The sequence below is a fragment of the Erpetoichthys calabaricus genome, chromosome 4 (assembly GCF_900747795.2).
Source record: "Erpetoichthys calabaricus chromosome 4, fErpCal1.3, whole genome shotgun sequence".
In the NCBI taxonomy this organism is placed as follows: Eukaryota; Metazoa; Chordata; class Cladistia; order Polypteriformes; family Polypteridae; genus Erpetoichthys; species Erpetoichthys calabaricus.
The window spans coordinates 224,395,455-224,407,752 of NC_041397.2; the positions used below are offsets into that span (position 1 = coordinate 224,395,455).

The 12,298-nt window shown below is 33.3% G+C and overlaps 1 protein-coding gene across 2 annotated transcripts in view; it reads left to right on the forward strand.

Moving 5' to 3' along the window:
• The window catches only part of pak1 (p21 protein (Cdc42/Rac)-activated kinase 1), a 176,357-nt gene that overhangs the window by 131,940 nt on the left and 32,119 nt on the right, over positions 1-12,298 (forward strand). For both annotated transcript variants that reach the window (XM_028800375.2, XM_028800373.2), the window contains exons 6-9: positions 3,166-3,279; positions 4,194-4,371; positions 5,481-5,544; positions 6,944-6,992. In XM_028800375.2, the coding sequence (XP_028656208.1) occupies positions 3,166-3,279; positions 4,194-4,371; positions 5,481-5,544; positions 6,944-6,992 (405 nt within the window). The remainder of the gene's footprint in view (positions 1-3,165; positions 3,280-4,193; positions 4,372-5,480; positions 5,545-6,943; positions 6,993-12,298) is intronic.

Below are 12,298 nucleotides of genomic sequence, written 5' to 3' on the forward strand. Positions count from 1 at the left end.
ACTGATCTGGTTCCCCATCATAAGTAAGTTTTAGCCTTAAAAGTTGTTTTGGCTGGAATAGACCTCCTGAATTATTTCTTTTCAAATCTTTCAGCACATTGGCTAAATTTGGTGCTTTTTTAACAACTCTGTTGTTGTTTCATGCAGCATTTTCACCATGCTGTCAAACAGCAGTACTTTTGACAGTGGTAAAACATCAGATTAAGGTGCTTTTTGTTAGCTTTTTATCTAGAATTTGTGAACAAATGGAATGTGATGCTAAATTTTATGCTGCATTTTAAGAGTGTAAAACCACACCTTAAAGTGAAGCTGTGATTTCTATTTATGTATCAGTTCATCTTTCTGGAAAGTAAAGACATGGATAGTGGATCTTGACTTTTTAGAGTTTGTTACTCCATTTAGCAGTTTAAGACAGACCTTGCTTCTTTCTTTTGTACAGGATCTACAGTAACTACTAATCTTTACTAATCTTTTCCTGTCATCATTATCACATATGGGATGCTTTTGCTGCATTTATTAGAATGCAAATCATTTGAATAAATGATTATTTCTCAAAAATTATAAAAAGAAAAACAATACTACTTTTTGTCTTTTAATATATTGTAAATTTGTAATGGTATAGGCAAGCTTAACCAAATTTTAGGACTGCAGGAGCCTGGAACCTTCTTGGAAGCCTTGTTCCACTGGGTCACTGAATAGTGCACCAGACAAACACAGGGCACACTCATACAGTCTGTTAAGTTAACTGTTGACTCTAAACTATACGCATTTTTGGGATATAGGAGAAAAAACAGAGTACCTTGAGAAAAACACCTGCAGACAATACTTTGCCAGGTTTGGTATTTAGGACTGTACAATTAATTGAATTCACATCAAAATCATGATTTAACATATCATTATTGCTCTTGCTATTTAAGAATTATTTTAATTAGCCTAGTATATTGTTAATGAAGTTTTCAGTTTTTTCTTCTTTCAAATTTGCCTGTCAGAGAGCAAATGCAATGAATGGTTGCTGTTTTGAAATGCCGACTTTAACACGCACCATCATAGGATGCACCACCCAACACAAAAGCCACTGTATAAAATAAACCAATCCTATGGTATTATATGTAATATGCAGTATAGTGTAGTGTATAGCATTGGCTTTCACCCCTATAGGCATAATTAATAAACAATAGCCATGTTATTAAAAATCTCCATAAAAATTAAAACTAAATTAATCTAATTTGTTGTGTAGTAGTCGGCATTACCATTTACCACTGATGGCAAAAGCAACTATGAACATGACCTGCACCAGTGGGTTTTTTCAAAGTATGGCACCAAAAAAGTATTCTTGTGAGTCTTTGTTTGTTTGTGTGTTTTTTTTTTCCCCCCAGCATACAGTATCTTCAGTGATTCTTTCACTGTACAGTTTATACGTTAAAGACATTCAGTGTTACTGATCTCATTGTTAAAATGATTACTCATGTTACATTTCTGGCAAGAAATAATTCTTGTTTTATTTAAATATTATTTATTTTCAATGTTTCTTTGGGCATTATGTACAATAAGAAGTTTTGTAGGGTTGTGTTCAGGTAATTACTTTTTTGATAAAAATTTATTGTTCTTGACGTTTTATTGATCTATGGTAACAAAATCTGTAATAGGTCTATAATAGAACTGTTTAAACAAGTATAGGTACTGTAGCAATTGCATCCTCTCATCTGATTCTTTATGTGTAGGAACAGTAAAGATAGAAGTTGAAAATAATTGAAATTAAAATTTAAATCACAATCGCAATATTGGTCAAAATGTCACAATTAGATATTTTGATAAAGTGTACACACTTTAGCTGTTGCTGTGAGGAAGCAATACAATGATGTCATCATGCTGTCCAAAATTAACAAAAGTACAAAATCAAAATAGCTTGTATGTAGTCTGGTGTATTGTTTTTAATTTGTACAAATGTCTGAGACACTGGTACAAAGTATATGAAAAAAAGAATTATTAATAATCAAATAGTCATTTTCACAAGAAAGTTGCCTGCATATAATATAGTCCAGCAAATAAAGGTAGAGGCTATACAGGTAAATCTTGCACTTACTGTAGAATTATGTAACAGCATACCTTCTCCTTGTAGACATCAGGAGGCATTTTGAAATCAGCTAAATTCCATAAAGTAATGCTATACCAGTTTCACTGTTATTAAACTCCACATTTTTTGACTGCCTCATAGAAAAATCTACATGTTTTCAGCATAGAACTGTAATATTATTTAATTTTTATAACTTTAACAAATAAAATTTACATTCACTATTTTTACAATTTTTAAATTGATTTTTTGCTGATATTGGTGTCTAAAACATCATTACCATAATATAACATAAATCGTATAGAGCAGAGAAAAAGGACACCTCCACAAATTTGTTGGTTCCAGAATTTTAAATTAACTGCATCAGAATAAGTTAGCTATAGCTAATGTTTCTGCTGTTCCTGGAATGAAGTGTCACATTTTTAAGTAATTCAGATGACCTTTTCCTCTTTAAAGTCCCAAATGCACTGTAACAATTTATTTCTGAATGATGGAAAATATATCCAACTAAAGAACTCATTGCTCAAAGTTAAACAAATAGAATTACAAATTATGAGTAATTTTTACAAACTTTGTAAGTCTTAGAAAGCTATTTTTGTTACCCACTCTTTAATGAAATGATTAGTTATTTTAGATCAGAATCAAGCTGTAGTGGTATATAGATTTTGAATGTTCTAGAAATCATTCTGTTAACTGTGATTTGTTAGTTGGAAACTGCACACTTTCTTCATTTGTTTTATTATTTTTTGTTCATCCCTTAAATCATTTTTAATAAATTAATTAAAACTAATATCTCCATTTATGCAGTGCCGATACTTGCATATATAAAAAAGATATACAGTAGTTAGTGATTTGTGTCTGTGTACAAGACAATCTAGCTTGCCTATACACCAGTGATTAGTGACCTTTAGTAATATGTACTGTATAATGTTATTTGTAAATTGACGGCTTCTATTTGCAAAGCACTTCATGTTCACTGTAAGCTAAGATTGGGTGTTCATTGCGTGCCTTCTATTATTCTATGAAGATAACTTGAGAAAAAAGTCGATGGAAATGTGTAATTCTGTGTAGTAATGTAAAAATTAATTCTTTAGAATGCTAAGGCTGTTTGTGAGTCCCTTGCAGTGCCCCCAGTATCTGAGGATGATGATGAAGATGAGATGACTCCTCCACCAGTGATTGCACCACGTCCAGAGCACACTAAGTCGGTAAGGATTTTACAAACACACACATAAATATATGGCAAGCTTGCCATGGTGCCACTACAGACTTTGGCTGCTTTCTTGATTGTACCTCTGCCAGGTTTTCCCAGACTGGCTTGTTTTGTTGATATTGGTGATCTGTAGGTGCCATACCATCTGTTGCAGGATTCTCTATTACTTTCTTCACTGGAGATTTTTTTAAATTTTTTTTTATGATTTTTGGCAACGGATTTGGGGTCATTCTCATGTAGTAGGGTGAAGTTGGGACCTATCAGACACTTTCCTGATGGCACTGTATGATGGCTAAACATCTGCCTGTTCAAATCACCAACTTGTTTGCTAGAAATTCAGCCCCCAACCTGCAGAATCTTCAGCTGTGTTTTACTGTTACCTGCAGGTATTCATCCTTATACCATTCTCCAGCCCTTCAGCAGGCAACCGCCTTTTGTTAATGCCAAAAATATCAAATTTTGACTCATCGGTTCAGAGTACCTACTGCCATTTTCCTGCACTCCAGTTCTTTTGTTTTTGTGCATTTCCAAGTTGATGGAATTTCTTTTTGTCACCGTTCTTCCCTGAAGATCACTTCTGAAAAGACTGTGGTTTTAAGCAAACAGTGCAGTCTACTTTAAAAATTGTTGATCACAGATCACGTGGAAAGGACAAAAATGGCCTTCCTCATTAGTATTTGGTACTATTTTATATTCAGTATTGTACAATATGAAATTATTCAGAAGCAACACAATGTCATCTTAAAATTACAGTTACTGGTCTTGGCTTTTAATTAACGTCTGCAGACTTTTGTTTGTGTGCATCTGTTTGCTTTCCGTACTGAGATCTAAACTGTTAACTTTACGTTTTTATAGAATAAACTTGTTTTCAAAGCAGATTTACCTGAGTTTTTGTTTCCTTAATTTTAGATCTATACACGATCTGTGATTGAGCCTCTCACTCCTCCTCCCACCAAAGATGCAGCAACCTCTCCCATTTCACCGCCTGCTGAAAACAGTACTACATCATCTAGCACCCTTGCCCGAAACACTGACAAACAAAGAAAGAAGACCAAGATGTCAGATGAGGAGATTTTAGAGAAACTGAGTATGTATTTATTGGAATGTACGAGTTTTTGTGATTTTTTTTTTTTTTTTTTTTCTTTTTAAGGAGTTAGCTTTATTCAGGTTTGATAGGCATTTATTTGATCTGTTTACATTTAAAGCTTAGAAATGATTAACCCAGTTGTCTGATTGGATAGTTGATCTTTTATTTAAAATGATTTGAAAGTATGTTTGGTAAAGCAAAGTTTTACATATATGTGGTTTGATTTTTTTTAATATTAGACTCTTCTCAAAGTAAAGAGGAAACAATTGCTTGTTAATAACTTTTCAGATAAAAATATTTTGTGTGCCAGCCGCTAAAAAAAGAGGTGGTGTTAAACCATAATTTTTCCTCCAAAAATGTCAGTTTTTAAAGTTTTCCTTTTCTGTTTTGAATACACTATTCATCAAATGTGCTAAGGTCACCCTCTGCTGGTGTGAAATAGGAATGTGAAGAAAAATGAAAAAATTCCCATTAGTAGCCACAGTGCCTGAAACTTGTTTGAAACTTTTCTTTATTCTGTTTGAGAATTTTGAATGTGGCGTTACTTATTATTAGTAACATTAAATGCATGTTATATTATGGTAAAAACATATGTTATTTTTATTTGTACCTGGACTGTCTTTGTATTTAATCTTAATGCTGGTTGTTGACAGGCTGTTTGCTATGATCATTGGCAGTAATACTAGTTTTATCCATTGACTATCCTGCAGTGCCTACTGTTAAGGTGACATTGTGTGTGTAATTCAAGATCCTTTTTTTAGATTCTTATGACAAACCTTGCCTATATTCTGCCATTATAATTATTGTGTGTTAATTCTGCTGATCTCAAGCTCTAGTCATTAGGTGTAGGGCATTGTGGTTTGATTTTGTTAATTTTACTCAATACAAATAAATTGTGTGATTTTATACATTTTATCAGTACTAATATATTAACAATTAAATAGTATTAACATTGTCTGTACAAAATATAAACATTTGAAAAAAACAAGTAATAAGATAAATTAAAACTAAAAACTTGAAACTGGTAATGTGCTGCCTCCCCATAAGAACTAGTGTTTGGGACACCTGATTGCTACTGAATAGTTAAAGTAATAATCTTTTTGTTACAGGAAGCATTGTGAGCATTGGAGATCCAAAAAAGAAGTACACAAGATTTGAAAAAATTGGTCAGGGGTATGTGAACTATTTTTTTTATATTTTTATTGTATTGTTGTTAATTAGAGTATGTAAACTATGTCTGTGTTGTTTAAATCTCAAAAGAGTATATGGTTTGTTTGTACCTCCCATATTATATATTTTATAAATATTTGTGTGTATGTGATGCTTGTGGTGATTGATTCATCCCAATTGTTACTCTGTTGCTAGAACATTAAAAAAATACTACCTTTTCTAAGAAAGATAAAATACAAGTGTAAAGTGTTCACTGAAAATTGATGTACTGTTTAAATATTCACTAAAACTGTACAAGGGAAGATGAGCCGCTTTCCAAAAATGTAGCCTCTGTAACATAAACACCTAATAAATAGGCAAATGACAGTTAGTGCTGGCTGAGTGTGTCTCCGTTATAGTACATTTTGATAGGAGTGTAAATCAATGAAGATCATGTGAACTGCATTGTTGACTCATATATTATTGGGTGTTTTATCAAAAAATAATACTATTTTTAATCATGTTAACAGTATATAGGCATTGAAACCATTTAACCAAATATTTTAAAAAGTGCATAACATTGTAATGAAAAGAAAAATAAGATTGTATGTGTTCTAGTATGATGATGCATATATGAGTTCCATTTTATACTGGGCATTTTTATTTTGTTACTAGTTTCATCCAACAACTGCAGTGTGCTACCATCTTAACTAAAAGGGAGCCTATGATGGCACCAACAACAAACATAAATTGAATTGCTAATCTATCCAGCTAAGAGAGCAGAATGTGATTCTTCTGCAGAGAATTAGCAGTCATACAGTTACCTTAACAGTCAAATACAGTGATGGTATCTCTCAGGACAGTTTTTCTAGCTCAACAGACTTCTGTTGGTGGTAAGAGCTCCATGGTAATACTAAATGAATGCCACTATAAACTGTGTCCCTGCTTATGGACTGGCCTTTACAGATCCTTATAATAATCATTTTTATAAACTTTCTTTTTCTTCTTTCTCCATTCATTCTAGCAAAACCTTCATAATAGGCAAAGGCAATACCTACATTTTACATTGAAAGTGATAAAATTAGTATACATAATTTACCATTAACCAAATTCTAGCTTTGTGTGGTGTGAACTTGTCAGGTGTGGCAACTGTTTATACTGTAAGTCAAATATTAGATATATAAGATACATAATTGATAAAATGTCATTTTTATATATTTTGAATTGAATGAAATGAAGAGAGAACTGCTTATATAAACTGAAATATACCAGATAGTACTCCATAACATGCTTCTGAAATGAAAGCATTTCAAAAAATGGTCATATGTTTGGTTTTATTGTGTCAATGTTTTGATAATGGTTATTTTCTGTTGTTCTCAATTTTACTTGAGATTGAGAGAATAAATTATTTGTTTATTTGCAGGGCCTCTGGAACTGTGTATACAGCAATTGATATAGCTACAGGGCAAGAGGTAAGGATGCACACATTGGTTAGAGCAGTTGTAATACTACAGTATCTGTTAATCATTAAAGATTGTAATCATTCAGGCAAAAATAAAATTAAGTTTGAAATTATAATCCTAGTTTTATTTGGTGCTCCAGTCAAATCTCTTTAACGACTCCTGGGAAAGCCAAACCCTTGGGAGTTTGGTCTTGTCTGTTCTGTGAGATGGACGTCTAGGATGGAGCTCTGTTAGCATGGTGTTATTTTACTTTTTTTTTCTACTACCATCCCGACGTATCCTGTATTTAATCATACTGAGAGGATTTAACCACAAAGTCTAAACCGGCCTCAAGTTCACGGTACAGCCTGCCGGAGACTGACCTGGAAGAGACAGCTGAAGGTACAGATCTGCTGGGACCTGATGCTGCAACTTTGGCTACAGCTGAGAACAAAAGTGGGAGTGAAATGATGAGTGAGGCAGGCAAGGTGAATTTGTAGGTTCTAGGAGGATTATTGGAACTGAGCACGGCCTCTCTTTCCAGGCTGTGAACTACAGCTAATAGCCCCTATGAGTTAGCAGCATCAACTCTGGACAACTACTGGACTCGCATCTCTGCCTACGGAGCACGGAGAAGACCGAAATGAACTGTCCGAGCTGAAGGTAATGATTACCACACTGGGGTGTGGGGGAAGCATAAATGATATATAAAGGATATAAAGAAAGATGTAAAGGATGAAAACAATTGAAATGAGAAACAGTTTCAGAATATAAAAGACCTGGAAAAAGATTTAAGTATTAACTTTATTGCAAACTTTAAGGAAATTTTAGAAAGAACTGGTGAAAAAATTCAAGAAAATATGAGTAAGTTTCCGAATAAAATTAGAGTACTTGGTGCTCAGCTTAAAGATATTAAGCAATATTTATGACTCATGTTGAAATAATTGAACAATTGACATCCCCCGCTGAGGAAAAAGCAATGGCTGCAAAATCAGAATGTAAAGTGCTTGAAGACAAACAAGATATATATAGAAGGTACCACTTCAGAATTGAAGGTCTCCCTGAAAACTTTGAAAATCCAAACCCAGTGACATTCATAGCTGAATTATTCTCTAAAATAATTGGTAAGGACTTTAAATCGTACACCAAGACTGATATTTAAAAATATGTTTAAAAATAACTGCATTTATATTTGGCAGAGTTCCTCTTCAACAACTGCTAAATGCTCTGCATTCTACAGCATTAAACCGTACTTACACAAAGCCAAAATCTGATACAGCCTCATGTTTCCTGCCAAATTGAAAGTGCTAATTGAAGGCCAACTTTACATTTTTAGTTCTCCAAATGAAACCGAAAAAGGGCTAAGAAGACTGGTCCCAACATCCTTTTGAAAATGATCACGAGTTATATTGTATCCTGGCAAGACAAAGAAGATTCTGCTTGCAACTTGGTCCATTTTATAGTGTGACATTTTCCATAACTATACTCATTATTTCCTTTTCAAACAGTTTTTTTTTTTAATGAAAATTATTATATTTAAATTTCTTCCATTGAATATGTACCACAAAGTAACTAGCTATTTACAGTGTGTGTGTGTGTGTTTTTTTTCTTCTCTTTAAAAACAACATATCCTTGGTTTATTGTATCGGGAATGTAATACAGTATCATACGTTATCTCAGTCTCCATGGGAACTGTTTAACATCTTTCCTTAGGTTTATCGTATTCGGACTGTTTAAGATCATATCCTAGGTTTATTGTATTTGGACTGAACTATCATAAGATATTTCAGTTTTAATCTTTTCTACACTGCTTCTTTAGGGTTCATTTTGTTTTGGACTTTCTCTGTTTCTTGGCATGTCAGAGGACTAGGTCTTCATGAAGTGTAATCTAGCCTTACTTGGGGAGGCAAAATGGGGGAGGGGGGAAAAATGAAAAATATCAGAGCTGTCAATCAGGAATTAAAGAGAAAAAATATTTTTCTCTCCCCTAACCAGTCTAAATGACAAGATAATATTTTTACAGGACACTCACTTAATAATTAAGGACCAGTTTCAGTTGTAAAGAGATTTGATTGGACAAATTTTTCACTCAAGCTATACAAAGAAAACTAGAGGTGTGGGAATCTTAATACACAGAACAATTCCATTTGTAGTATCAGATGTAGTTTCTGATCCTGAAGGGTGATATGTCATGGTGATGGATAATTTACTTAATACTAAAGTCATTTTGATAAATATCTATGTCCCTAATGTGGATGATAGAGATTTCACCTAAAATGTATTTGCATCTATTCCTAATGTGAACACTCATAAAATTATAATGGCTGGTGACTTTAAAATTATGTTTTAAATCCAGACCTGGTCTATAGCTACAGTCTCGATAACATCTAATAATACAAAAATAATTACACTGTTTGTAATGGATAACTTATCAGATCCATGGAGATGTTTAAATCCAAAGTTAAGAACATATTAACATATATAGGAACATATTCCTTCATTTCACCAGTACATCATTGTTACTCAAGAATTGATTATTTCTTCATAAATAATTTTTTGCCCACCGTCAAATCTTGCAAATACAACACTATTTTTATTTCCGGCCATGCCCCTCTGATCATGGAGCATAAATCACTGTTCCCAACACACTCCTCTCGTAGCTGGCATCTTAACCCCCTGTCATTAGCTGATAAGCACTGTACAGAATTTATTTCCAAGAAAATTGATTATTTTTTAGAGACAAATGCATCCTCAGAGGTCACTGCAGGAATACTCTGGGAAGCTGTGAAGGCATTTTTAAGAGGACAGTTTATTTCATATCTTTCTCACAAAAATAAATTGGAAACCAAGAAGGCACCAATGTTAATCAGCAAAATTACCAGAATAGATCAAGAATACGGCAGGTCTCCAAATGAGACACTTTATAGGAAAAGACAGGTTTTTCAATCAGAATTTAATAATTAAAGAAACAGAACAACGCGTCTTTAAGTCGATACATTATTAATATGAACAAGGAGAGAAGGCTAATAAGATCTTAGCACAACAAATCCACAAGCTAGAAGTACACAATGCAATAACAGTAATTATGAACAAAGACAGAGATAAAATAATTCACCATAAAAATACTAAAAGTTCTGATATTCTACCCAGTTTAAAGAAGTTAAGACACATGCATTACAGATACCACAGCCAGATACTGTTAATGCAGAGGAACTGGATAAATCTCTTGACATTCTAAGAATTATTAGATACTATAAACTCATTTCAAAGTGACAAAACGGCAGGCCCTGATTGCTACCAAGTGGAATAAAAAAAAAAAAAAAAAAAAAAAATTCAAATGTTAGCCCCACTATTAGCAACATTTATAGAAGTTAGAGACAACAAAATTCTATCTCAATCTTTTCACCAAACATTTATTACCATGTTTCCTAAGAAAAACAATGACTTATTACAATGTGCATCATACAGATCAATCTCACTTATGAATAATGATGTTAAGATACTCAAGTTCTAGCTAGGCGGCTTCAAAAACTGCTTCCTTCGGTAATATCACAAGAACAAACTGGATTTATTAAAGGCCAACACTTAGCTTCTAATCTTCAATGTATGTTTAATGTAAGATATTCACCCAAAAATCGAACACCCTGAGATGATCTTATGTTTCGACGCAGAAAAAGCATTTAATATAGTTGAATAGAACTACCTATTCACCACATTGCACAAATTTGGATTTGGCACAAACATATGTCCATGGATCAAACTATTTTATACAAGTCAAGAAGCCTCACTTTGTATTAGCAACATTGTCTCAGAGTACTAAAACTAGAATGTGGTACTTGACAAGGATGCACCCATTACCATTGCTCTTTGTAGTCACCATTGAACCATTGGCTATTTACTTTTGAAATGCATTAGAGATAAAGGGGATTACCACAGTAGGACTTGAACAGAAAATATTACTATATGCAGATGATATTGTACTGTATATATCAGACCCACAAAATTCCATGCCAGCAGTCCTAAAAGCACTAGCAGAATTTAAAAAGATATCTGGACGTTTCCAGCTTTTTCCAGTGAACTCTCTAGCTCACATTATTAGACTGAACACCTTCCCACTTATCTTAGAGATGAGTTTAAATACTTAGGGGTAAACATTACAAGTAAATATAAACCCCTGTTTTCAACAACTTTTTACTGTCTGTATGGAAAAAAAGTTAAACAAGACATGAATACCCTCCATCTCACATTAGCAGGGAGAAGCAACATTGTCAAAATGAACATCCTTCACAAGCTTCCTTTTCTATTTCAAAGCATCCCCATATACATTAACAAATCATTTATTAAGAAATTTGATTCAATCATAACCATTTATTTGGAATTCGAAACATCCACACATACAAAATGTGACTACAACAACCAACAGTAGAATGGGGCATGGCATAACCTAACTTTCAATTTTATTATTGGGCGGCATATATGCAAGCCATAAAGACCTGGACATCAACACAAAAAGATGAATATACACAAGCTTGGTCTGCAATAGAATTAGAATCTAATAGTATTTCTCTATATTCCCTGCTTTGTTCCCCAATAAATACAAATTATCATCAGTATACTAATAATCCAGTTGTCCTTCAATCACTCAGAATATGGAACCAATGTAGGAAGCACTTGTGGCACCTCTACATGATAACCACCTTTTTCTACCTTCTCAGACCTGTACAGTATTCAATGTTTGGAAAATGTCCGTGATTAAAACCCTTATAGAATTGTATATAGATGATGTCTTTGCATCCTACGAACAATTGTGCTTCAAATTTAAATTCTCAGTATAACTTTTCCACAATTTTCAAAACAGAAACTTTGCTGAATGGAACCTGCCCAATTTTCCTCACCTCCCACCTATTTCTATTCCAGAACCTCGTGCAATGTGCTCTTGAACCATCCTTACAGTTTGCCAGTTTTAAAGATGCAGCTATTTGATTATATTTAAGGTTGTCAGAGGTTTATCTGTAACTTTCAGGCTTATCTTTTTTTATGTGATCAATAAATAGACCGTGATTATGGTAATTCGTTGTCATAATGATCACAGTGGGAGTGTTAAGGCTGACATCATCAAATGTGTCATTACTGATATCAATAGGCATGTCAAGATTGACATTGGTGGATGTGAGCTGCAGCTAGAAATTTAATAGTGTACCTTACATTCAGAATTTCACAGATGTTTTCTTTCCTTGAGAAGCACTTATTTGCCTGAAAAATATGCAGTCTAATAATTTTGTAATCAAAGCAAGATTTGATTATAAGAAGTAGCCAAATCCACAACCCACCCCCAA